Here is a 25,412-nt window from a genome sequence, read left to right as displayed (position 1 = left end):
ATTCATTTTCGCGCCTTAGCGCTGGCGCCAAGGCGGGTAAAGTGAGATAATAGCAGAAAATAAAAGTGAGGTTTTACTGATGCAGGAAGGGAACTTTTCCAATACTATGCAGTGTGTACGACAACATCGTCCCTTTGTTTGGAACAACAGGAATATTTGGACCATTTCTTGTTCTTCCATGGTCCCAGAGCAGTACATTGCTCCGTTTTGTCGCGGAACAGGATGCTCAATCACTACTGTCCCGATTAGTAGCGGATCCTCGTGTATTTCACTTAGGCATTCACCTCGGAGCCTCCATCCTGTAGGGTGTTTGGCACACTGAAAGAAAGAAGTCCTCATTGGTTCAGTTCTCTCGTTTTTTTCAGTCCTGACATACAACTGGCACTGGCAGAAGATCCGACAGGTAAGGTCTTCGGTACGATAAGTGACTACGTCATTAGTCTATGATGCGTTCGGAAACGTTTTAGATGTGGATGAAGACAACCGTCGGGTCTTGTCGAGATCTGGCCAGCTCTGGCGTCACTTGCTGATCAACATATCCATTATCGCACTACAAGTCACTTCAAGCCTGAGCCCATCATATAGATCACGCCTCCGAGTCAAAGCAGGAAGTACTTAAGGCTCTATTGTTGTTCTATTCTGAGCACTATTTTATGTAGAATTGTTAGATGTTTGGACGAGAAAGTCCTACGGGCGTTAGGGGTGAAGGTACCTCAACTCTAATAACAACGATGACAATACCAGTAGACTGGCTGACTCGGTCGGTAGCAGGAGGAGTCGCGTTGTGACACGTACATCATGCGTCGACATTTTACGCAGGAATGAGGCATGTTAAGCTCATGACAAGAGTCGCGCTGACCAACCTCACACTATGGCAGATGCTCTCAGACGACCAAGACCCACTGGAAGTCCCTGAACATGGCTTTAACCAAGTGCAAGGAGTCATTAAATTATTAAACACGCCCCTGACGATACATATCACATGCAATTGATACCCAAATCTTCGGCAATGATCATCGCAGCCCGTTCTCCGATGAGAAGTGCGGTCGAGTACGTGTTCTGTGTATGTTGTTAGATCGTACAACAATTCCCTGTCCAGTACTCACCGTGCCAACGTTCAACGGCGAAATGGACATATCTGCAACCTTCAGGTTCGACACCCCGTATACATTTAGCCGAGCGTCGACGACTCCCTGATCTGCCTCCGGTTTCATGGCACAAGTCCCAAGCTACAAATACAAATATCAGATATGAAATCATGGAAAGTTCAGTCGCACACACAGAATGCCACGTCGTTTGCACTGATGTTCGATTTAGTATTTTACTGTGACGATGCAGATCGCATGTCAGCACTTACTAATATCGCGGTGGAATCGATCAATCGCCTCGTCATCTTCGGTAGTGTAAACAATGTCAGACGCATTCAAGTCCACTGGCCCGGAAGCTTCTCTGCAGGCTGCAGCGCTTCCCTCCGGGAAATCAGGATGGCCGACAGCGACTTCACCTCGGTAGGAAGCCATGCGTCGAAGAAGTTCGCGTGTCTTTTTATACCCGAAGTTAAGAGGAACAATATCAGATGGACTGGGCGGAGTGGCGTGGTCATGCAAAGTGCCCTAAAATGAAATGCGTCCACTCACTCATCTAGGAAGCCTGTAGTAAAGTCCATTTCTTCTTTTCCGTCATCTGTCACGTTGATATGAACGCTTCCAGCAGACACTGGGTAAAGCTATTCAAAAGATTAACAAAAGAATCACAGGGCAGATGAAACGCAGTACTGTATAATACCCCGTACACATGTATCTGCCAGGAGGAAGAACGAGCGGCTTCGAGAGCGGTTGAACATGTCTGGGTGTCATGAACATTGTCATATCATTGAAGCTAAGCAATGCGCACGCACCCTGCAAAAACACAAAATATTGCAACAGCCTTGTCTGGCCGGTCCTGGAAGAACTCCTCCCAGCGTGGTCGAAAAGCTGGATCCATGGCTTTCAACTCCTCGTCATCAGGACGCCACTTGATTTTGGAATCGAGGCCGCTGAGATTCCAATCAGCACGATGCCAGCAGTGATAAAGACAACTTGCACCAACTTTTGTGCAATCAATGACTTGCCGCTGCTGTTCCATTCTGCAAGGCTTTCTGCATTTGGGTAGTTGTAAAGCGCTGCAATCGTGGGATGAAACGTGCTTACCCTGCAGGATACTGTCCCCACGCCAGAGGGCGTCCATGGTAACAGCCTCGTCAGCAGCCAAGTATGGAACAAATACGAGATTGTGATCTGACCGTCCTAAGCCAAGCAAGCTCTCGGACGGAATAAGTAAATTAAAAGCGCACCTTGATAATTTTCTCCGACACCAGGCAAATTCACCAGCTGCTCGACACCGCATCGCTTGAGGATCGCCTCGGCACCGATCCCAGACCTCTCCAAAATGGTCGGGGAACCAAACGCCCCAGCAGAGACAACAACCAGTTTTGATGCTCTTACAATGCTCAACGATTGATCCGCATCCGGGCAAGACACTGGGTCGCTGGCGAACTCGACACCTACAGCACGTTTATTTCTTTCATTTGGAAAAACAGTCAACCGTTTGCTGGGGTCGCGATCTCAGATAGCCACGTACTCGAAGATGATGCGCTTTACGCGCTTTCCGTCCCAGACTTGCAAATTCGGGTTGTGAGCTTGGTTGTAGACATAGTGGTGAGCTGCGTCAGAACGCCTTCCGGTCGTCCCGTCGATGTATCTTGTGTACATGAGCCAAGAATTCGCAATTGCCTACGAGCGCAGGAACTCACTTCGACCACGGCTGAGACAGATCTAATTAGTGATCGCAGTCAGGAAAAGACAACATAACTTACACTGTATGTATTGCATGTTTCTAAATCATTGGTGTCGTCGGCATACTGCCTCTTGTGATAGGTCGTGCCAACATGGATGAATTCGTCGGAGATACCCAACTTACACCCACCAGATGAAACTTTGATAGGTCCGTCATATCCGTGAGTTGAACGATCGGGCTGCACCTCATATGTCTCCAGCTATAAAGGAACGTATAAGCGATTCGAACGAATATCGTGAAAACGAATATGAGACCTTCTTCATGAGGGGAATCAGATTTTCAGATTCCCAACCATCGACTCCCCAATCGTCATAGTCCGAAGCAGGTGCACGAGTATATACCATGACTGTCTTATTATCAGAGTTTTCTTCATCGTGGCAAGCATGGTACGCACAATTTATACATGAGGCTCCACCAACGCAACGACCGGAAGGAACGATCGGTGCACGACCGTTGAGACGAGGAGATGGATTTCCTACGTGAAATGTGACTGTGGTGCTCGTCGGTGCTTGGTTGAAGGGATATTGGTAGGGTTGGACATGGATAGGTTTATTGAGGGTGTGTTGACCCGCTTCCAAAATCAAGATCCTGAGCGAGGGATCATATGCAGCTAAGCGACCTGCGACAACACAGGCTGTAGTGCCACCTGTACAGGATGATGTGTGACGAGGGCAATGCACTACAAGATGTTATTTGCTTACCTCCAGCAAAAACGATGTCGAATTCTGACAGGATTGGATGAGACATCGATATGGATGGTTAATTTCAGGCTGCCCCTCGCTCCTTCCATCTTATAACCAGCAAAGTGAAGCCTATCATTGGTCCATGGGGAACTTACGACACGTCACGGATCACAAGATTAAGACTGATAAGTGGCAATAATAACTTGGACTGCAATAGGCCACATCTGAACAATAATATCAGAAAAACAGGGCGCTGCGTGGCGTCGCAGGTATTGTTGATGTGTTGTTGAACGCGCAAATGGCTTGATGATACAAAACCTTGTGACCAATTTGGCAATGTCCTTCAAGTTGATAAACGTTAGTACCATTGCGGTCTGGCGGGCCCGTTCGCCCTCCAACATGCGGTAAGATCCAAATTCGAACATCTGCTACACCAAGACTCCCGATACTATCGTTTAGGTCAGTATTTGGAAGGCTGGACACCACGAACAAGAGGAAAGGACAGATGTACGAAAAGTTAGGAATGGATGTACATTAAAGAAAAGCGGGTCACTCACCGCGAGAGCCCACGGTTCATTTCATGGTGATTCAAGCTCTCCCAATGCCTAGTATTCGGCCGAAAGGATAAACTGATTTCAAGCAACAACTTGAGTGATACATCGAGCAATCTATAAACCAAAGATATAAGAATATTATTGACGAATCTGGGAAAGCTAGCTGCCTTGATTGGTCCAATGGCGAGTTTTTAGTGACATCGCCCGATGGTATCATACTCGCCCGAGTTTCACTCAGAGTTTAGGAAACGATGTAGCGTGCTCGCTGAACAGCATGACCATATTCTTGGCGTATACATTTTCTTCCTCACCTCTTTCGCTATTGACCATTATGCAGGCAGAGATCCCCGGACAAATTCAGGATGGTTACGATGCAGTACCCAATTTCTTCCACGAAATTCATCAAGTGCGTACCCCTCATTTCTCTCTCACATCATTCATTATAGCATTCTCAGATTTCCTGTCCACAAGCTCGACAGCACCCTGGGTGTCTCAAAAGCCTCAGGTTCACTATGACGAGAACTCCTCGTTCGACTCCTCCGAGGCTCCACCTGCACCACCCACCACCTTACTACCTTCAAAACTCACCTACGACGCCTATTCACCCTGCCACCCCATCATCCGATGCCACCTGTCGTCGACGTTCCTTTGACCCAGGGTCAACAGGTACACCTGGTCATTTTTATAATTGTTTCTTACGTGTTCCATGCTTCAATCTACAGCGAAATGCTGCAGCGGGTACTCCTGGGAGTGAGACTCCTTGATCCGTGATGAAGACTATCATGGACCTCCCCTCCTTCACCGGACGCCGATTTACAACAGCAACAGCGACCAGCAGCAGTGCAGGTAGACAGCGGGGAACATGGACGTGGCTGGTCGTGCTGCTAAAAGCATTCATGAATGTCTGCGGGTATTTTAGTTTTATCGACCATCTTGTGATATCTGCATTGACTTGAAGCAGTATTTTACGATAGGTGATCAGTACATGCCGCACCATACAGTCGCTAAGGATCACGCCGGACAAAGATTTAAAGATTTAAACCTGGTGACGTGTTGTGCTAGTGCGTGCGTTGTTGTTGATTGATATTTGAAGGACTTGGTTCGGTCAATTGTGCAGGCCCGATGATGTCCTCGTTGATGCATTGTTCCTTTCACGCATAGCCTATTGGTGCGCTCGATTGGTACCATCACTGTCTTTATTGTCTTACATGGTACCGGTTTGCTGCAACGGGTGCTCCAATCGGTCCTGCCAATGACCACGATTTTCTTTCTTCCTACTATCTCAGTTTACAACATTATTTACGGTGATATCTTCTCTGTCTACTTACGGCTAATCACGGACCTCTCCATTGAACTCTATCTGCACGGTCGGTGGTTTGGAGAGCACAATTTCATGGATGGGGGGACGCTTCCTACATAAATCTCTGGTATTCTGATGCACTGTTCACGGCAGATGAGTAGTCAGGTCCAGCAAATGGTCTGACGATGCATATCAAATGCCATTGATACCCAATTCTTCAGCAATGATCATCGCAGCCCGCTCTCCGATGAGAAGTGCCGTCGAGTACGTGTTCTATACATATCGTGAGATCGCACATCAACAATCCCCTGTCTAGTACCCACCGTGCCAACGATCAACGGCGAAATGGACAGATCTGCGACCTTCAGGTTCGACACTCCGTATACATTAAGCCGAGCGTCGACGACTCCCTGATCTGCCTCCGGTTTCATGGCACAAGTCCCAAGCTACAAATACAAATATCAGAAATGAAATTACGGAAGGTTCAACCACACACACCGAGTGACACATCGTTTGCACTAATGTTCGATTCAGTATTTTACTGTGACAATGCAGATCGCATGTCAGCACTTACTGCGATCGCGGTGGAATCGATCAATCGCCTCGTCATCTTCGGTAGTGTAAACGATGTCAGGCGCATTCAAGTCCACTGACCCGGAGGTTTCTCTGCAGGCTGCAGCGCTTCCCTCCGGGAAATCAGGATGGCCAGTAGCGACTTCACCTCGGTAGGAGGCCATGCGTCGAATAAGTTCGCGTGTCTTTTTGTAGCCAAAGTTGAGAGGAACGATATCGGATGGACTGCGCGAAGTGTCATAGTCACGCAGAGCCTTAAAATGAAATGTGTCTACTACTCACTTGTCTAGGAAACCTGTAGTAAAGTCCATTCGTTCTTTCCCGTTCTCTGTTACGTCGACATGGACACTACCAACAGACACGGGATAAAGCTATTGAGGTGATTTAGAGAAAACCATGGGGTAGACAGAGAGTAGTACTGTACAATAACGAGCAGTCATGTAGTTGCGTGGAGGTAGGATACTCGAGAGCGGTTGAGGATATCTGGCTGCCATGAGCATTGTCAAATCATCAAAGCAATTCAATGCGCACGCACCCTGCAAAAACATAAAACATTGCAACAGCCTTGTCAGGCCGGTCCTGGAAGAACTCCTTCCAGCGTGGTTGAAAAGTTAGATCCATGGCTTTCAACTCCTCGTCATCAGGACGCCACTTGATTTTGGAATCGAAGCCGCTGATATTCCAATCAGCACGATGCCAGCAGTGATGATGATAACTTGCACTGACTTTTGTGCAATCAATGACTTGCCGCTGCTGTTCCATTCTGCAAGGCTTTCTACATTTGGGTGGTTATAAGTGCTGCAATCGTGGGATGACACATGCTTACCCTGCAGGATACTGTCCCCACGCCAGAGGGCGTCCATGGTAACAGCCTCGTCAGCAGCCAAGTATGGAACAAATACGAGATTGTGATCTGACCGTCTTAAGCCGAGCACTCAGAATAAATTAAAAGCGCACCTTTATAATTTTCTCCGACACCAGGCAAATTCACCAGCTGCTCAATACCGCACCGCTTGAGGATCGCCTCGGCACCGATCCCAGACCTCTCCAGAATGGCCGGGGAACCGAACGTTCCAGCAGAGACAACAACCAGTTTTGACGCTCTTACAATGCTCGACGACTGATCCGTATCTGGGCAAGACACTGGGTCGCTGGAGAACTCGACACCTACAGCACGCTTGTCTCTTTCGTTTGAAAAAAGTCAACCGGGTGCTGAGGTTGCAATCTCAGATGGTCACGTACTCGAAGATGATACGCTTCACGCGCTTTCCGTCCCAGACTTGCAAATTCGGGTTGTGAGCTTGGTTGTAGACATAGTGGTGAGCTGCGTCGGAACGCCTTCCGGTCGTCCCGTCGATGTATCTTGTGTACATGAGCCAAGAATTCGCAATGGCCTAAGAGTGCAGGAACTCACTTCCGCCATGGCTGAGATAGATCTGGTAAATTGTCAAAGTTGGGAAAGAAGCATCGTAGCTTACACTGTATGTATTGCATGTTTCTAAATCATTGGTGTCGTCGGCATACTGCCTCTTGTGATAGGTCGTGCCAACCTGGATGAATTCGTCGGCGAGACCCAACTTACACCCACCAGATGAAACTTTGATAGGTCCGTCATAGCCGTGAGTTGGATGATCGGGCTGGACCTCATATGTCTCCAGCTATAAAGCGAACGTATAAGCAATTCGAACGAACATTGTGAAAACGAATTTAAGACCTTCTTCATGAGGGGAATCAGATTTTCAGATTCCCAACCATCGACTCCCCAATCGTCATAGTCCGAAGCAGGTGCACGGGTGTATACCATGACTGTCTGATTATCAAGGTCTTCTTCATTATGGCAAGCATATTACGCACAATTCACACATGAGGCTCCACCAACGCAACGACCGGAAGGGACGATCGGCGCACGGCCGTTGAGACGAGGAGATGGATTTCCTATGTGGAATGCAACTGTGGTGCTCGTCGGTGCTTGGTTGAAGGGATATTGGTAGGGTTGGACATGAATGGGTTTGTGGAGGGTGTGTTGACCCGCTTCCAAAATCAAGATTTTGAGCGAGGGATCATATGCAGCTAAGCGACCTGCGACAACACAGGCTGTAGTACCGCCTATACAGAGTAATGTGTAGCTGAAGAGGGCAAACCACTACAAGATTATATCTGCTCACCTCCAGCAAAAACGATGTCGAATTCTAACAGAATTGGCTGAGACATTAAAATGGAGGGTTCCTTCCAGATTGCCCCTCGCAAGTTCCACTTTTTAATCTTGACCGAAGCGAAGCCTATCTTGGCGCCCATCGGGAACTTGCGACTTCAGTCTGCTTTCACTACATGATGTGAGAACCATACGGGGTGTGTATGTGTGTGATAATGCATGATTATAAGAGGGATGCTTCTCGAACGACAATGCCATTTTCAAGAATCGAGCATTTGTCGGAAGTTTTTGTACGGCATTTTAATCCATTAAAATGGTCTAACTTAAATGATACTATTGTTTACGATGATCTCGTCTTTATCTACTTACGGCTAATCACGGACCTCTCTGTTGAACTCAGTATAATTAGCCTGCATGGTCGATGATTTGGAGAATACAGTTCCATAGATTTGAGGGATGCTTCCTACGCAAATGTCCGGTGCTCTGATGCATTGTTTACGGCGCGTGAGCAGTCAGGTCCAGAGAATGCTCCTCTAACGATACTATCAAATACAAGTGATGCCCAATTCTTCAGCAATGATCATCGCAGCCCGCTCTCCGATGAGAAGTGCCGTCGAGTACGTGTTCTGTACATATCGTGAGATCGCACATCAACAGTCCTATGTCCAGTACCCACCGTTCCAACGTTCAATGGCGAAATTGACAGATCTGCGACCTTCAGGTTCGACACTCCATATACATTAAGCCGAGCATCGACGACTCCCTGATCTGCCTCCGGTTTCATGGCACAAGTCCCAAGCTACAAGTACAAACATCAGATATGAAATCATCGAAGGTTCAACCGCACACACCGAGTGCCATGTCGTTTGCACTGATATTCAATTCAATATTTCACTGTGACAATGGAAATTTCAAATGGGATGCCAACACTTACCGATATCGCGGTGGAATCGATCGATCGCCTCGTCATCTTCGGCAGTGTAAACGATGTCAGGCGCATTCAAGTCCACTGGCCCGGAAGCTTCTCTGCAGGCTGCAGCGCTTCCCTCCGGGAAATCAGGATGGCCAGCAGCGACTTCACCTCGGTAGGAAGCCATGCGTCGAAGAAGTTCGCGTGTCTTTTTGTACCCGAACTTAAGAGGAACGATATCGGATGGACTGGTCGGAGTGTGGTGGTTATGCAAAGTGCCCTAAAGTGAAATGCGTCCACTCACTCGTCTAGGAAGCCTGTAGTAAAGTCCATTCGTTCTTTTCCGTCCTCTGTCACGTTGACATGGACACTTCCAATAGACACGGGGTAAAGCTATTGAAATAATTCAGAGAAAACCATGGGGTAGACAGAGGGCAGTACTGTACAATGACAAGCGGTCATGTAGTTGCGTGGAGGTAGGATACTCGACAGCGGCCTCGACAGCGGTTGAGCATATCTGGCTGCCATGAGCACTGCCAAATCATCAAAGCTAAGCAATGCGCACGCACCCTGCAAAAACATACAATATGGCGACAGCCTTGTCTGGCCGGTCCTGGAAGAACTCCTTCCAGCGTGATTGAAAAGCTGGATCCATGGCTTTCAACTCATCGTCATCAGGACGCCACTTGATTTTGGAATCGAAGCCGCTGAGATTCCAATCAGCACGATGCCAGAAGTGATAATGATCACTTGCACCAACTTTTGTGCAATCAATGACTTGCCGCTGCTGTCCCATTCTGCGAGGCTTTCTGCATTTCGGTGGTTGTAAAGTGCTGCAATCGCGGGGAGAAACATGCTTACCCTGCAGGATACTGTCCCCACGCCAGAGGGCGTCCATGGTAACAGCCTCGTCAGCAGCCAAGTAAGGAACAAATGTGAGATTGTGATCTAACCGTCCTAAGCCAAGCTCATAGAATAGATAGATCAAAGTGCACCTTGATAATTTTCTCCGACGCCAGGCAAATTCACTAGTTGCTCGATGCCGCATCGCTTGAGGATCGCCTCGGCACCGATCCCAGACCTCTCCAGGATGGTCGGGGAGCCGAATGCCCCAGCAGAGATAACAACAAGTTTTGATGCTCTCGCAATACTCGACGACTGATCCGCATCCGGGCAAGACACTGGATCGCTGGCAAACTCGACGCCTACTGCACGCTTGTCTCTTGATTGGAAAAAAAGTCAACCGTTTGCTGGTGTTGTGATCTCAGATTGTCACTTACTCGAAGATGATGCGCTTCACGCGCTTGCCATCCCAGACTTGTAAATTCGGGTTGTGAGCTTGATTGTAGACATAGTGGTGAGCTGCGTCGGAACGCCTTCCGGTTGTCCCGTCGATGTATCTTTTGTGCATGAGCCAAGAATTCGCAATTGCCTACGAGCGCAGGAACTCACTTCCGCCATGGCTGAGATAGATTTGGTTAGTGGTCGCAGTTAGGAAAGGATAACATAGCTTACACTGTATGTATTGCATGTTTCTAAATCATTGGTGTCATCGGCATACTGCCTCTTATGATAGGTCGTGCCAACCTGGATGAATTCGTCGGCGACACCCATCTTACACCCACCAGATGACACTTTGATAGGTCCGTCATAGCCGTGAGTTGAACGATCGGGATGCACCTCATATGTCTCCAGCTATAAAGCGCACGTATAAGCAATTAGAACGCATGTCCTGGAAACGAATTTGAGACCTTCTTCATGAGAGGAACCAGATTTTCAGATTCCCAACCATCGACTCCCCAATCATCATAGTCCGAAGCAGGTGCACGTGTATATGCCATAACTGTCTCATCATTAGAGCATCGCTCATCATTGCAAGTATGCTACGCACAATTCACGCATGAGCCTCCACCAACGCAACGACCGGAAGGAACGATCGGCGCACGGCCGTTGAGACGAGGAGATGTATTTCCTATGTGGAATGTGACCGTGGTGCTCGTCGGTGCTTGGTTGAGGGGATATTGATACGGCTGGACATGTATAGGTTTATTCAGGGTGTGTTGACCCGCTTCCAGAATCAAGATCCTGAGCGAGGGGTCATATGCAGCTAAGCGACCTGCGACAACACAGGCTGTAGCACCACCTACACAGATATGTAGCTTAGGAGGGCAAATCACTACAGGATTATATTTGCTCACCTCCAGCAAAAACGATGTCGAATTCTGACGGGATTGGCTGAGACATCAAAATGGAGGGTTCCTTTCAGATTGCCTCTCGCAAGTTCCACTTTATAACCTTGACCGAAGCGAAGCCTATCTTGGCGCCCATCGGGAACTTGCGACATCAGTCTGCTTTCACTATGTAGGACATGATGTGAGAAAAATACGGGGTGCGTACGTGTGTGATGCTGCGATTATAAGAGGGATGCTCCATTACGACTTTCGAACGACAATGTCATTTTAGAATCGGCTTTGTTTTGATGATCGATTTTTTCCCTGTCATTCTCGTGGTAAGGTGTATACCCCGTGAGCTTCACACGGCATAGGATGTTCCATTTTCTGATCTGTGTCGGAATCGGAACAACTGTATTAGGGCTTCAAGAATGAGTCACGTGAGATGCAGCCAAGATCGCCAACTCGTTGCGTGTACGTCGCGTCCTTGTGAATTGCAGTGTAATGCCCTCTCTATCCGACCAGATTGACCACCTGGCCTCCCTCTCGAAATCAATTAAAGCCAGTGCTGATGGGTTCCCCACTTCAGATGGGCTCTTTACAACAGCTGTCCTTAATACTGCTCTAGGTGATCTGATTCGTGACATCGACTCATCCGAACTCGGGCTCTTCACACTGGTACACCCACCATCTCATGTACCAACTGAGTCTGAAGCGAGAGGTGTAATATCCCGTGTAGAATTTTCTGGGGCTACGCCTCTGAAGAAACCACCTTCTCGAAGGCAGGAGATGACAAAACCGAGAGAGTATGAGCCAGAAGTATATGCCCAGGCTGCATTAAAGTACTTGGATCGGTAGTATGTTTTGCATTTTTCTACCGCATATATCCTGTTTCAAACTGTCTTGTGTTGTATTTCAGTCACTCAATTCGCCCAATGCCTCGTGCGCGATCCCAGGTACAGGGACTTATAAACAGGCTGGATGAGGCGCGACGGAATATCAGAAGTCTTAGTGAAACATTACAGCAGGTTTGTATTGTCAATATTTGGCCTCAAAGTTTTTGATGTTCTCCGTATAGTTAACAAGCAGCAATCCCGCATCAGACCCCAGCTCGCAGGAGTCCACTGCGGCAGACGAGGAACGGCGCATACAAGATCTCCAGGCTCGTCTTACCGAACTGCGTAAACAGGTGTGTACCTGTCATGTTCATGCATCCTTTAAATTCACACCTTGACAGAAAGATGACATCCTTCGCACCTCCAATCCTGCGCCCAAGTCCAAGCCCGCGCCGAGACTGGCTAGGGCTCCTTCACCTCTCACTGTACCTGAAGCTCAGGAAGAGATGTTCTGGAATACGCCTGCCGCATCTGCGCGGACGCTTCGCTTCACCGAAAAGCTCATGGATGAGGAGGTGGACATCAATGACGTATCAGTCATGTCCTTCACGAGCCCGGTTCCTCGTCCTCGGTCCGTATTATCATCGCTAGGTCTTCCTGTGGACGACGATTGCCTAGATAACGGAGAACACGATATTGAGCAGGACGATTCTGTGGTACCTGATCCATCAGACAAGCTCGAGGAAGAACCCCCAGGCAGTGAGCTGGAGGTGGATGATGGAGAGGGAGAACAAACAGTGGTGCTCAAGATGCTGCCTTCATCGTTACTACCAAATACCACGCCGCCAGAAGGCACTACGCCTCCTGAAACACCGTTGCCTGCAATTTCAGAGTTGCAGACTCCTGCAGGACCTCCTGAGTCCGCCAGAAAACCAAAAGTGCGCATGAATGTGGAGATCGAAAAGATTGTGGCAAGTATCCTGGTCATATAACCCCAAAACGCATTGAACTGAAGCAGCGTTTGATAGGTGAAGATATGGAGCACAGTGGGCGAGATCATCATGCCGGGCCATCCTTTCGACCCCACGGGATCAGGAAGCAAACCTCCAAGGGCAAAGGAAACTCTGTACGTTCACTTCATTTTTTTCATATCTAATCTACTGACATATCCTAGTGCCCATCTCGAGTCTCTCTCCTCTCAGACCCCCTCGCCTACATCCCCAACTGCATCCTCATTTTCATCGCTTGCGCCATCTATGATCCATGGCCAGCCTACCTCGCAACAGATCACAACCTGTCAGCTTTTGCTCACTCTACTCAAACAGCCCGGCTGCTCGATGTCGCTCAATAAACTCAAGGAAGCGCTAGCGGAAGGTGGTGGTAGCGCGGGTGGCACGCGGACGATCTATGCCTGTGTGGCAAAGAAGCTGATCAAAATTGAGCGAGGGAGCGGGGAGCAGGTCGTCAAGTTTGACATTTGATCGATTTGATTGCCTTCGGCTGCTGCTTTCATTGACGTAATGTAATGAAATTCTCTCGGGGGGGGGGGGGGGGGAGCGATGCTACCCTCGACCTTGTTTACGCATCCGCCAACATCGGTGAAGGGAATGTACGGTGAGATACACAATTTGAACGCCTTCGTCAATGTTCGTGAACTGGCTGAACCCAGGTTAAGCTTTGGGTCAGCCACCACGATCGCCATTGGATATATAATCTTGACAGGCAACCTGGTGGTTGAATTAGTTGCGAACGATATGTACTTTGTGGACACTTAACCAAGGAACAAATTTTCAAGAATCATACCGTGCGACGGACGATGTGCACCAATTATGATGATAGGTTTCCCGGCATACTTGCCATTCCCATGGGGTAAGGTGACCTAGTCCTGCAAGCTGTTGTGTATTACAAGGTAAAGACGATGGGTATGATGCCAACCTGCACGGAAGCCGCTTGGTCGAAAGAGATATTCCCCTGGGTATAGAGAAGAATTAGTGCGCGGGATCTCTGTTTTGTTGTGGCCTACGAGGCCTTTACAGCCAAGTCAGCAATGGTGCAGTATTGTTGGAAGATAGAAAACTTGTTACACGTGTACGCTTCTGTTGCAGAAACGTTAATATGGTCCTAATTACTATCTTTGACGTCACTTACACCCTATTCCCTTACTTGAAATCAGCAACGACTTCCGCAGTGCTACCAGCCTCTTCACCGATGATTGCCGGGTAAGACTTCAAGAAAATGAACATTTTTATGGATTTTTCCAATCCAAAAGGTTCAGAGGATTCGAAATCGCCAAGGCCAGGTGCGTCGACTCCCTAGGACCAGCCACGAAACCCTCGCCCATACCAGGAAGCCACAGAGCGCATTGAATTGACATCATGGTTAAATCCTTGCTATTTTGGGAGAGATAGCGAACAAGGGATGTGGTTCATACATGAAAAGCTCCTGCAAGCAAGTGAGCAGATATCAGTATGATGTGAACTGCTGACAAGTGGCGCTGAGCACTCAGACACAATGTACTTGTATCAGCAAGCTATCATCAATATTGCCATGGTGAAAGATCCATTGTAGCAAGAAACCTCGCAGACAAGGGCATTTCACTCCGTGTTTGGATTTATCGTGTGAGTGCATTGTGTGCGCTTGGAATCGAAAGCTATTGCCAATTTGTCAAACTCTGAGATTTGCCCCGGAGGAGTCAGGGACTGGCCTGCCATCGAACGCTGCCACAATTTTTTGTTCCATGGCCTGATGGACAACTCTATGAGCCACCATCAATTGTATTGCGTGAGAAAACCAGCCAGTATCCATGTCCCGTGTCTTTCGCCATTGGAATCCCCAATAACAACGAGCACGGGATATGGTCCGGGAGCATACTTTTGGGGGAGAACCCTTCCATGCCATGGGCCATCGAGCGCAGCACTTGTCGACGCAGATCATCAGGAGCTGCATAGCACCGTTACTTCGGCAACGTTATGGCTTATCACCAGAGGATCAAAAGGATTTGACTCGTTCATTAGTCGTTGAATTAAACCCCGACACGCGAACGAACGTATCGGTGTACGCTGCATGCATGTGCCATGAAATCATGCAAAAAATGATTAGAACTGAAGGATCGCCGCAGCTCCCTGCCAAAATGAGATTTCCCTTGTTCCACATGACTTGAGTCTGTGGAGTAGATCCGCCTGCCAAGGGATCCGAAATAGACAGCCGCTGATGGCTAGGACTCGCTTATAAGCTGTTGATACATTGTAGACGGAAAGAAAACGAATGGCAATGTTTACATGTGCAACTGGCAATGTTGTTGATGTGATGATCACGATGCTGGCATCGTTGTCAATGAAAATGAATTACTTATACGAAGCCTTGTTATGCAACGTGCTCGACCAAATTCCCAGCTCGTGCAACTGTGACGCGCTTCGAGCTTTTCTATCTCTATCCACGACCTTGTATAAGTGCTAGCTTGTAAAAGGTCTTTGCGGTTTCATTACGCGCTATCGAGCCAGGACGTCGTTTCAGCAGTCTTCTAGTAATCTTGGTAAACATCTCCACCGACTTAACTGCCTTTTGGCTAATCATATAAATAATAATACGAAGATGGGCTCTGCAAACGCACAGCGCAAGGGCGTTTGGGAGCCCTTGCCGCTCATCGTCTATGGCTATGCCGTCCATCCACTATCACCCTCCAAACGCGATACCAGACTGTCAAGTCGTCGGCCCATGTCGACTATTACAGAGGGCTCCGCAGATGAGAGTGGTGTACACAGGGATGTGGTCTCCCTCGAAGTTGGCGATGAGGTCTATGCCTTCGAAAAGTATACCCCAAGAGGAAACCAAGCGGATGGCATATGGTACAGAGGGTGCGTTATACTGATAACGGAATTCTCGTATCGTCTGGAGTGCTTACTACTGTAATAACATACAGCTACGTAGTCTGCACTGCCCGCCTTCCACCAGTCACCTGGTCTACATCCTCTGACCCAACTTCATCTTCATCCGCCAAACCAGTCAAAACCGAGGAACCGCAACAGGTTTTCATTGGCATATTTCCTGCATCCCATATCTTTGTCCGTGATGAGCTCTCAGACGCCGAAGGACGTCTGCCAGATCTTGTCACTTCCCTTACGGCCAGCATCTCGAACCACAATGGCTCAGTAACCAGTGCAGACTACCTTGCACAATGGAAGCGTGAGCGCGCAAACTCAGGTCCAGAACCTCCTCGCGATCACAGAGATAGAGACCGGGAAGTCAGAGAACTGACATATGACGATGAACGCAAATCATTCAAACTTGGGCCCCCGCCAGACCAAGCCAAGTCCACTCGTGCTGCCCTTGTCGTATATCCTGCGAGCATACACTCCGTTCCAGAATCCGAAAATATGAAACCCCTTCCTCCACGTCCATCTTTAAAGTCAGGTGATGATACAGCCTCTGGTGCGATGCAGCCCATCATCGACGAGATTGCTAGCGCACTTCGAGAATGGCATAGCATGATGTTCCAGTACCTCGCAAGGCGCGATTACAAGCTCTTCCATACAGTTCGCGAGCATATTGAAGCGCTCCACCTTGGACGAAGACAGTTACTTGCGCAAACATTGAGCGCAGAGGAGACAGTCAGTCTGAGGAGGGATTGCGTTGCGCGCCTGGTGAGCGGCAATGTGGTGCAGGATCTCGACATTATCGTTCGCCATCCGACATGGGGTGCACTAGTAACAGTGGATGTAGAGGGCGAGATCGACCCTCGCAGCTGGGTCAGCGCTGTGCGGATGTATGCCATGCAAACTTCTCTCGCATATATCAATGTACCCTTAGACAACTCATCCAAGCTTACCATCGGACCTTCCGAATTCTCCACGATACCCACACCCACCCTTGCACATTCTGCATTCCCTGATATATCCCGACACAAAACCATCTCCCGGCAGGTCGGTTCCCTGGGTCCACACCAGCCTGAGAAGCCAACTGCAGCTAAATTTTACCACATTTTCCTTGATCTCCGCGCTTTTGTTGCAACCCCTTGTGCACCAGGCGAGACGGCCGAGCTTTTCTTTTCGGTCTACAAGCACTCTGAATTCCCGCGGTTCGTTACCGAAGAGTGCTGCATCGTACTCAATCACAACGGTGTGCTGTCACGTGACCCCAACGCCCGCATCCGCTCGCTCTTTACTGATATCGCGCAGTCGGATGCGCAAGATCCGCTATTCCTGGTTTGTCGTATCGTGCGGAACGGCGCGCTCAAGATGAATAATACTATGGGATCAGGTGCCCCTGGTGATGGCGGGCGTAGGCCGTCTGAAGTATCGCTGTCTGATGTCCCATTGACACCCTCCCGTACGACTTTGATATCGGATGTCCCGATGAACTTCCGTCGGCCGTTTGGTTGCGCAGTGCTCGAGCTATCACAGCTCACGAAGATGATGATCGATGGTACAGATGTGAGCCCGATGAAGGAGTACAGCATGCAGATCTTTGTGCCTACCAATGAAGCACTCTTCTCGATGTTACATCAGGACATCATCGCAAATAATTCGAAGGAGTTCGAGAAGCCGCCAAGGTGAGCATAACGATATCGATTATCCGTTTACGTGTCCTGACGTTGCGACCAGGGCTGCGATGCTTGCTGTTTCTGTGAAGATATTCCATGGCGACTCATCTACCATTATCAGAGAGAATATGTCTCTTCTTCAAGGCATCCCGTTGACCCTCCGACTTGGATTCCCTGATGTGGTGTTTCCCGGAGATGTGCGCAACGAGCTCTACATCAAGTTATGGACAGGGGACTTCCCATCCTCCCCCAGCGGTTCCGCACGACTCAGCATGGTCAATTTCACGCGTCCTGGTCCAGTGTCTCAGAACGCTCAGGTATCGATCGAAGTCAGAGATCAAGAAGGTCGCACCATTGAGAATGCCATATCTCTGGGTAGTGGCGAGCCCAATGTAACTCAGTTCCATTCAATGGTTTTCATGCGTAACAATCAACCGACATTCGGCGAGCTCATCAAACTCCAGCTTCCACTTCGCGGGATTCCCAACTGGCACCTGTTCTTTACATTCCGGAATCGTTCTGGACGAGGGCTCAATGCGGATAAGCCGTTCGCGTTTGCATTTCAGCCACTCTTCCCCGGTCAAGGAGCATTTTTGGAAGATGGGAGCCATACTTTAGTACTGTACCGCGCAGATAAGCTCCCACAAATCACGCCGGACATGTATTTGGCGTCGTCACCGTGGGTACTCCCCGGACAGCGCCCTGAGCAAGTTCTCGTATCGCCAGACTTGCTGAGGCTGGCTTCGCCTATGAGAGACACCGTCATCATACGGTCATCTCTCTGTTCCACAAAGTTTACACAGAACCCTGTGCTCATGAGTTTACTCAACTGGGAGGAAATCAACGACAAGGAACTACTGCAGACCGTCCTTACCAAGTTTACCTTCGTGGGCGAAGGAGAAATCGTCAAATTCCTCAGGGACATCTTCGATTCGCTCTTCGGTATCATGGAGTCGCAGAACAACCAGGCCGGTGAGATGGACCATCTCGTCTTCAATGCCCTGGTAACTGTCCTCGGTATCGTGCAAGATCGTCGATTCAGCAATTTCCAGCCCGTCTTGGATGTTTACATTGAACAGCATTTCAATTGCGCTGCAGCTTCTTCGCACATGATCCGCTCGATGGACCGTCTACTGCGTAATCCAACTGGCAATGACTCGGCCTCGCCTTTACGCGCAGCGCTCAAGGTTTGGCATTATATTTTCAAGTTCATCACGCGCGCACGAGAACTCAAGAAGAGCACTGAGTTGGGCATGGGTGATGGAGCAACCGCTGAGCACTTGGAGGCGATGTTCAAAAAAGAAATTCGTATTCATCTCACTGAAGTTAACAAGATGATGGCGACTACGTCACCAGCGTCTATCATCGGCGCACAGACCATTGCATTGCAGCACTTTACTTCCATCCTTCCAGAACTTGCCAAGATCATCCCCACCATCGAACTTGTGACGGTTGCTACGAACTTTGTCAATGCCATCTCGACTGGCAAGGGCAAAATTATCATATGGCGGTTGATCATGTACTTGCAGATCGTCAAAGGTTTCTTGTTCGATAACCCCAACTCGCGATCATTGCTCGTTCAAGCTGTCGTTATGTGGATCAAGCCTCACTTCGGCCGCTATGATGAGTTCACGCAGACCACTACAGCGGATTCTGATAGCGTGCGCGATGCAGCAAGGGTTAGCTGGTTGGAATCTATCAGGCTTTGTGTGACGATTCTTGCGGTAATGCTAGACAAGTTACAACTGCAGTTGGTGTCGTCATCGGTTATGGCGAATCGCAATTTGTTCAGGCAGGAACAGGAAAACATCGAGTATATACTTATGCTCATGCCGAGGTACGTATTCTCTCTACTAGCATAGTTATGATGTATTCATGGTCTTGCAGGCTTCTAGACTCTTATCGCGAGTTTCAGAATCCGGCTAATCACCGTGCAGTGGAACGGACGCGCACTCCAACCACAACTACCGCTGCAGTACCTATTACATTCCCGGAGTCTTATCCATTTTCTCTCATGGCTTTATTGCCCAATGCTCCCCGGAATGCTACCAGCACATCGCTGACGCACGAAGATAACTTGCTCTTCAATCCTGGCTTGGGCGAGACAGCCATAGTCCTCCTTTCCCTTGTACTCTCGGCTCCGACGAAGCACATCTACAATTTTTTGGAGTCTAGTTATGACATTGAAGGGAAAGAAAACTTCGCCAGTCTGCTGACACAGTTTTTCAAGGTTGCAACATCTATACTAGAGAATGATGCCTTCCCAAGCAACTGGTTGAATGTGAACATCCTGACGCACAAGGTGTTGATCAAGATGATGGATCCTGTTGCCACGCTTCTAAAGCGGATTTTCATACCCGCACCGTCAGCATCGCATCAGTTCAAGGCGGAACTGTGGAAGGACGCTTTCTTCATGTTGCTGAAGCTTTTATCATCAGAGCAGCTTGTAATTGAAGATTTCAGTCCACAGGCACGTATGATCGTATTCTGTATTATATGTTCTCACGTTGGGATTCAGAAACGGCGTGCCGTATGGCGTCTGGGAGGCGATATTCGAGGTGAAGGTGCAGACATACTGCTTCGGTTATGGGAGGCCCTTGCCTGGCCAGAACCGACAGAATCCAGCTCTGTCTCCCAAGGGGTGCGTGTTTTCTAATACCGGATCTTATCTCAATTACTTGACAATATTCAGGGTTACCAAGCGGTACTGAGCTCGTTGATCGGGTACATCGTAAATCTCTGTCTTAGTCACCACGACCAGCTAAGAAACAATGCGGTCGGGATCTTGTTCGGTATGATCATTTCAGAATACCATCAATACGGCCACTTTGACCAGATCGAGACGGAACTGGTCAGGAAGCTAGATTCCCTCTTCATGTCCCAGTCCAAGGGCGATGACATCTCTCGCGTGTTCTTCATTGCACAATTACGGCACCTATTTGAGTCGTCCGAGGTCGACGATCAACTTAGGGAGCGCGTCTCGGCTTTCCTTGATTCGGTAGATGCCTTCCTCAAGCTTCTGCTTAACGTTCGCAGACTGCCTGAGGGCGAAGAGTTTGCCGATGACCGTGTGATTGCCACTGTGAGTACCTTTTATATCCATTGAGCACCCGAACAAGATTTTCAAATACTTTCTCCTCCCAGCTGCGCCTGATGAACTTCATCCGCGACATCGGTAGGGAAGAGATGTACATCAAATACGTGCACCAGTTGGTCAACGTGAGTCATTGTGTTGTTAAGGATTAATTTGTACTGATATGTTCGAAGGCCCACCTACAATCGCAAAATTACGTGGAAGCTGCGTTGACTCTGAAGCTCCATTCTGATTTGCATAATTGGGATCTTTACTCGTTTGTGGGACCCATGGAGGACCTTGGGCTGCCTCAACAATCACATTTCCATCGGAAGGAGACCCTGTGCTTATTGATTTTGGATTACTTGGGTGAGTCCATCGCACAGCTCCCATACTTTCCGATGGATCCTTAGTATTGTGTAGGCAAAGGCAAGGCATACGAGAGCGCAATCGAAATTTGTAAAGAGTTGGCAAAGCAACACGCTGAGGTTACATTCAACTAGTATGTACTTGCGACATCTCGCTATCTATTGACTGATTCCGATCATCTTTGTAGTGCGCGGCTGGCAGAAATTTTGCGTCATCAGGCTGCATTGTTCGAGCATATCATCACAGACCAGCGTTACTACTCAGACTATTTCAGAGTGGTATTTTATGGAGACTTCCCTGACGCCTTGAGGAATAAACAATTCATCGTACGTCAGTCATAGCCTGTCTTTGATATATTCACTGAAAATTTGGTATGCAGTACCGTGGATACGAATGGGAGAAATTTGGCACTTTCTGCGAGCGGCTGCTTAACAAACACCCGGGCGCTCAGTTACTAAAGAGCGACCCCACAGTAGATCAGCGATTTGGCAATGATCAGTACGTCCAGTGTACTGCTGTGACTCCCGAACCGGACCGGACCCTTCCCATTTTCACCAGTCCCGATGTCCCACTAGCTATTCGTAATTACTACGAACACAGGTTAGTTCCTTCATTTCACCGAGCTGTGCGCAACTAATGATTCCGGACAGTGCCATCAATGTCTTCAGCTCCACTAAGCAAATAACAAAGTTTGATCGCGATGGCAATGAGGAGATATGGCTGGAGAAGACGTCCTTCACTACCGAACAAGCTTTCCCCACTGTCCTTCGGAGATCGGACATTACAGAATGGGAAGTAGCCGAAATATCGCCTGTAGAAAATGCTCTCCATGAGGTCGAACAAAAGTCGAGGGAACTAGCCTCGTTCCACCTGCGGTATGCCGCTCTTGCAAAAACTGCCCAAGTCTTCTCGACAAATGCTCTTTCTATGAGCCTCAATGGAGCTGTTGACCCGCCTGTGGATGGACTTCCGGCTTATCGTGAAATATTCTTTGATCCTGCGTACTCGGCCAAGCACCCTGATAGGGTCGAAATGATCCACCGTCTCAGAGCCGCAATAGATGACCAGGTGCGTTTGAGGATCACTGTCAAAAAGCTGCCCAGTTTGTTTACCTAGCGATATAGGTGCGGGTGACAGACAGCTGCCTGAAATTACATGGTCAGATCTGTCCACAAGAGATGTTACGGTTCCATCAAACCTTGGAAGAGCTCTTCAGAAAAAACTTTGCCGAAGAAATACAGCGTATAGCTGCAGAAAACGGTTTCCAACACCTCCCACAATCGTCTGCCGCCTCAGTACGGGCTCACGATCAAAACTCGTTGTATGATAATCATTCCCATCAACGGTCGCTGTCTATTTCATCGGGACGACCGTCCTTTGGATTCCCTCTTTCAGTTGGTGGTTCATCCATGAGCCCTCAACCAATTTCACCCCTATCATCGCGTCCCCCAGTCTCTTATCATCATGAAGGCGTCAAGCGCACCCCGTTGCAGGTGCACGCTGCACACGTTGCCCGTCACGGCATCAACGGAGTGTTGACTAGCTGGCGAGATACTCCAAGTGATGCTAACACAGGCTCTCCACGAGACTCATTGATCACGGTTGGAAACACAGGCCCAGGACACTCTGGTGCCTCTGTGACGATGTCGACTATAGGGAGTGTGAATTCTATCAAAGGCCGCTTATCATCACGATTTGGCAGTCTTACGCGTAATCGTCGAGGTTGATACCAGTCTAGTTGTTGTACACTTAGTTTCCTAGTTTCAGTATTTCATTCCTGGATTATCTACTACATGTCGAACTTGTTTGATTCCTGCTGTCCTTCGTTTTCACTGATACCTAGTTCGCTGTTCGTATTGAATACAGTTACACTGATTGATACCCCAATGGATTACATGCCAATACAGTACATTAGGAGAGGTGTAACGGTGATTACAATGGCCCATACGAATATCAAAGCATGGCTCTCCAGAGACGAAAAGAGTGATGATACAATAGAGGGTAAGAGAGAAATAAAGATAGGATAGAGCACATAAATGATGACGCAAGGATAATGTATAGCACGGATGAGTAGAATGAATGATCATGCGACTTGACTAGCCAAGGAAGTATTCATGCTGTGCTCTCGCAACGTCTGGAATTCGAACGAGTCATAGGTGTGCATGGCATACTGGGGGATGGAATACATGTCGAAGGGTTCGTGGGAGGGAATGAAATCAAAGGCAGGACGCTGCTGATGGTCGGCAGGTACACTTGAAGGGATGGTGATATTGTCCCGACTTTGCAAGTCCCAAGGCGGATTGTGGTGGTAAGCGCTAAGCGGTGACATAGGTGACGGCGCATTGGCAAGTGCCATCGAGGGATCTACGGGATAGTGCAAAGGGTCCATGCTCGGGACGAAATAAGATTCGTGGCCTGGATAATACCTGGGAACTACATCTGGGTTCACGTACACTGACTGGAGATGGTCTTCCGGCATGTGGTAGAACAGGGAATCTTCGATGGGTGACTCTAGCTGAGGCGATTGGCGCACACACGACGGTTGAGAAAACTGTGAGAAATGAGACTGGGACCCGTGCGATCCCTCCAAATGAACGCCATCGCCAAATGACGGACAGAACTCCAGTTTGGGTTGTATGTGGGTCCGCTGCGTGAGCGTCTGATAGGAAACTGACTGACTGCTTTCCTTTGTTGGAATAGGCCCAAAGTTGCTCAGGGACTGTAAGTCACTTGGTGAGCTAGTCTGGAGTAGGAATGGAAGGATACTGCTTACGTATTTGGATATAATCTTATCCAATGCTTGGGGAAGCAACTTCCAATCGAAGACCTTGAGATCTTTTTCGATCTTCCGCGGTTTGGGATCTGGGAAATCCATAATGCGCTGGAATAAACTTTCAAAACCTGGACGCGACTTTGAAACAGTGGTAGGCCGTAGGCCTTCAAGGTTCCGTCTAATACGATTCTTTTCCTCGACGACGAACTCTGCGGCGACGAGCCTCTGGAGCAAATGGATGATGTCAACGGACGTAACGCAGCATGAGTCAGTCTCGTCACGATAGATGCATGAGATAACAATGTCTTTAGCATCATAGTCGCCCGGTGAGATACGCTCTGCCGAAACGAGGAGTTTATTCCCGTCTCGGATACGTGAGAACCGAACAAGGCGCCTGCCAGCTTGCATTTCCAAATCATCCCAGTTATAGCAGAAGCTGTCAAGCACGACCATGATGTCGAGGCTTGCAGTGGCACCGTCTTCGGAGATATCGATCGCTTGCCTCATGCGCCGAAGACCCTGCGTTTGTGGTTGAGGGCGCGTCAGTGATTTTTGCACCTGTGACTGGCCGGCTTCTGAATCTGAAGACGATGCTGGGGTTGAAGGACGGCTGTATGGCTTAGACCGTCTCCTTAACCTATCTGATGACTCCGGAAGTGAAGCAGCAACGGTAGGTGCAGTCCGTGTGAGGGCTGAACTATTTGACGAGAGACTAGGTGTGTGCTTTCGCATCATAGTAGTCGAATTTTTTTCACGCCCTGTTGGAATCTGTAGTCAGAATGCTGTCTCGGGATATTATGGCATTCATACCTGACTCCCAGTATGTGAATTCACCGAATGTGATAGAGTCTAGTACTGTCTTATCATCGGCCAAGGCCTGAATTGTCAAGGGTAGGTTTGGTGATGTAGCGTTATGCCGGGAGAACAGAGGAACGTTTGCCTCGAGTTGCCAATGCCCGTGGCCAGGTGGTCCAAGCTCACGGACCTTGGTACCCACGGCCCGTCGACCGACAACGAGACGAATGTGGGACCCGGCAGCGAGATCAGCAGTGCAATTGAAATTTACGACGACGGGAACGTTCTGTTCTCCTTCGGCGGGGGTATAACCTAAGACGTGCAGAATGCCAATGGAAGAAGAAGGAACGCTCGGGTATGAGCCGGGAGGCACTATAACGCTCTGGCGTCCGACTGTCGGACTGTTAAGGACATGGGTCTCGCCCCCGCTGGAAGGTTCTTGAGTGTCTTTAGACTGGATGCCGTATGCCGGCATGGACTGTGTGGTCATTCCTACTCGGATCAGTGACTTAAACTGTGGGCGTTGATGAGATAACCTCACCTAATTTATGCCGACAGACGGGTTCTAATAGTGGTAAGTGAAGTATTCTAAGTTTTAAAATGCTTCACAAGTGGCGAGTGAAGGAGGGAAGGAGGGAAGACCTTGAATTAGTGCGGCTGACTGAGTGGTCAGAAAGAAAGGAAGAGAGGGACGTGGAGTGGCTGACTGGAGTCAAAGTTGCGATGGCGAACAAAAAAAGGATTATTTGAGGGCAGACGTGATCGAATGTGGGGACAGAAAGAGTTACATATCAAAAGAGGCGAGATATATAGGAGGCGAAAACGTTGATTGTAAAATAAACTCGATAC

At 48.8% G+C, this 25,412-nt stretch overlaps 7 protein-coding genes across 7 annotated transcripts; 3 read left to right on the top strand and 4 right to left on the bottom strand.

The window, feature by feature from the left end:
• Positions 1-978: 978 nt before the first annotated feature.
• F5891DRAFT_1207216 (GMC oxidoreductase-domain-containing protein) lies at positions 979-3,966 on the bottom strand (the record flags this gene model as incomplete). Its single annotated transcript, XM_041369057.1, has 16 exons — positions 3,537-3,966; positions 3,230-3,481; positions 3,090-3,181; positions 2,855-3,034; positions 2,792-2,802; positions 2,620-2,739; positions 2,333-2,559; positions 2,190-2,276; positions 2,089-2,137; positions 1,898-2,035; positions 1,776-1,845; positions 1,638-1,726; positions 1,358-1,581; positions 1,282-1,301; positions 1,107-1,229; positions 979-1,059 (listed from the first exon to the last, which is right to left on the bottom strand). The coding sequence occupies exons 1-16, from the start codon at positions 3,580-3,582 to the stop codon at positions 979-981; spliced, it is 1,809 nt and encodes a 602-aa protein (XP_041229901.1). The 5' UTR covers positions 3,583-3,966.
• Positions 3,967-4,346: 380 nt separating this feature from the next.
• On the top strand, positions 4,347-4,724 carry F5891DRAFT_1184530 (uncharacterized protein; the record flags this gene model as incomplete). The annotated part of the gene is made up of 1 exon (XM_041366450.1): positions 4,347-4,724. The coding sequence occupies one exon, from the start codon at positions 4,347-4,349 to the stop codon at positions 4,722-4,724; it is 378 nt and encodes a 125-aa protein (XP_041229900.1).
• A 472-nt stretch (positions 4,725-5,196) lies between these two features.
• Positions 5,197-8,240, bottom strand: F5891DRAFT_1207212 (GMC oxidoreductase-domain-containing protein; the record flags this gene model as incomplete). The annotated part of the gene is made up of 16 exons (XM_041369056.1): positions 5,197-5,645; positions 5,696-5,818; positions 5,871-5,890; positions 5,947-6,170; positions 6,228-6,316; positions 6,365-6,428; positions 6,481-6,618; positions 6,672-6,720; positions 6,772-6,858; positions 6,903-7,129; positions 7,188-7,307; positions 7,360-7,370; positions 7,424-7,603; positions 7,660-7,751; positions 7,800-8,051; positions 8,111-8,240. 16 exons carry the CDS (start codon positions 8,238-8,240, stop codon positions 5,565-5,567), a joined length of 1,887 nt encoding a protein of 628 aa, XP_041229899.1. The 3' UTR covers positions 5,197-5,564.
• Positions 8,241-8,383: 143 nt separating this feature from the next.
• Positions 8,384-11,251, bottom strand: F5891DRAFT_1207206 (GMC oxidoreductase-domain-containing protein; the record flags this gene model as incomplete). Its single annotated transcript, XM_041369055.1, has 16 exons — positions 8,384-8,723; positions 8,774-8,896; positions 8,949-8,968; positions 9,032-9,255; positions 9,312-9,400; positions 9,449-9,524; positions 9,577-9,714; positions 9,768-9,816; positions 9,869-9,955; positions 10,003-10,229; positions 10,288-10,407; positions 10,460-10,470; positions 10,523-10,702; positions 10,759-10,850; positions 10,899-11,150; positions 11,206-11,251. 16 exons carry the CDS (start codon positions 11,249-11,251, stop codon positions 8,643-8,645), a joined length of 1,815 nt encoding a protein of 604 aa, XP_041229898.1. The 3' UTR covers positions 8,384-8,642.
• Positions 11,252-11,682: 431 nt separating this feature from the next.
• On the top strand, positions 11,683-13,495 carry F5891DRAFT_1184527 (uncharacterized protein; the record flags this gene model as incomplete). The annotated part of the gene is made up of 6 exons (XM_041366449.1): positions 11,683-12,035; positions 12,098-12,206; positions 12,257-12,367; positions 12,416-12,997; positions 13,043-13,140; positions 13,189-13,495. 6 exons carry the CDS (start codon positions 11,683-11,685, stop codon positions 13,493-13,495), a joined length of 1,560 nt encoding a protein of 519 aa, XP_041229897.1.
• Positions 13,496-15,605: 2,110 nt separating this feature from the next.
• F5891DRAFT_1126689 (uncharacterized protein) lies at positions 15,606-22,722 on the top strand (the record flags this gene model as incomplete). The annotated part of the gene is made up of 13 exons (XM_041364117.1): positions 15,606-15,868; positions 15,934-17,562; positions 17,615-19,390; positions 19,441-20,023; positions 20,072-20,194; positions 20,246-20,635; positions 20,698-20,772; positions 20,821-20,995; positions 21,050-21,128; positions 21,183-21,321; positions 21,375-21,595; positions 21,646-22,063; positions 22,120-22,722. The coding sequence occupies 13 exons, from the start codon at positions 15,606-15,608 to the stop codon at positions 22,720-22,722; spliced, it is 6,474 nt and encodes a 2,157-aa protein (XP_041229896.1).
• A 356-nt stretch (positions 22,723-23,078) lies between these two features.
• F5891DRAFT_977183 (uncharacterized protein) lies at positions 23,079-25,053 on the bottom strand (the record flags this gene model as incomplete). The annotated part of the gene is made up of 4 exons (XM_041376675.1): positions 23,079-23,421; positions 23,449-23,714; positions 23,769-24,526; positions 24,579-25,053. 4 exons carry the CDS (start codon positions 25,051-25,053, stop codon positions 23,079-23,081), a joined length of 1,842 nt encoding a protein of 613 aa, XP_041229895.1.
• Positions 25,054-25,412: the final 359 nt, after the last annotated feature.

This window comes from Suillus fuscotomentosus, assembly GCF_016647785.1.
Source record: "Suillus fuscotomentosus strain FC203 chromosome Unknown F5891scaffold_10, whole genome shotgun sequence".
Classification (NCBI taxonomy): domain Eukaryota; kingdom Fungi; phylum Basidiomycota; class Agaricomycetes; order Boletales; family Suillaceae; genus Suillus; species Suillus fuscotomentosus.
This window is presented reverse-complemented; position numbering and strand designations above follow the sequence as displayed.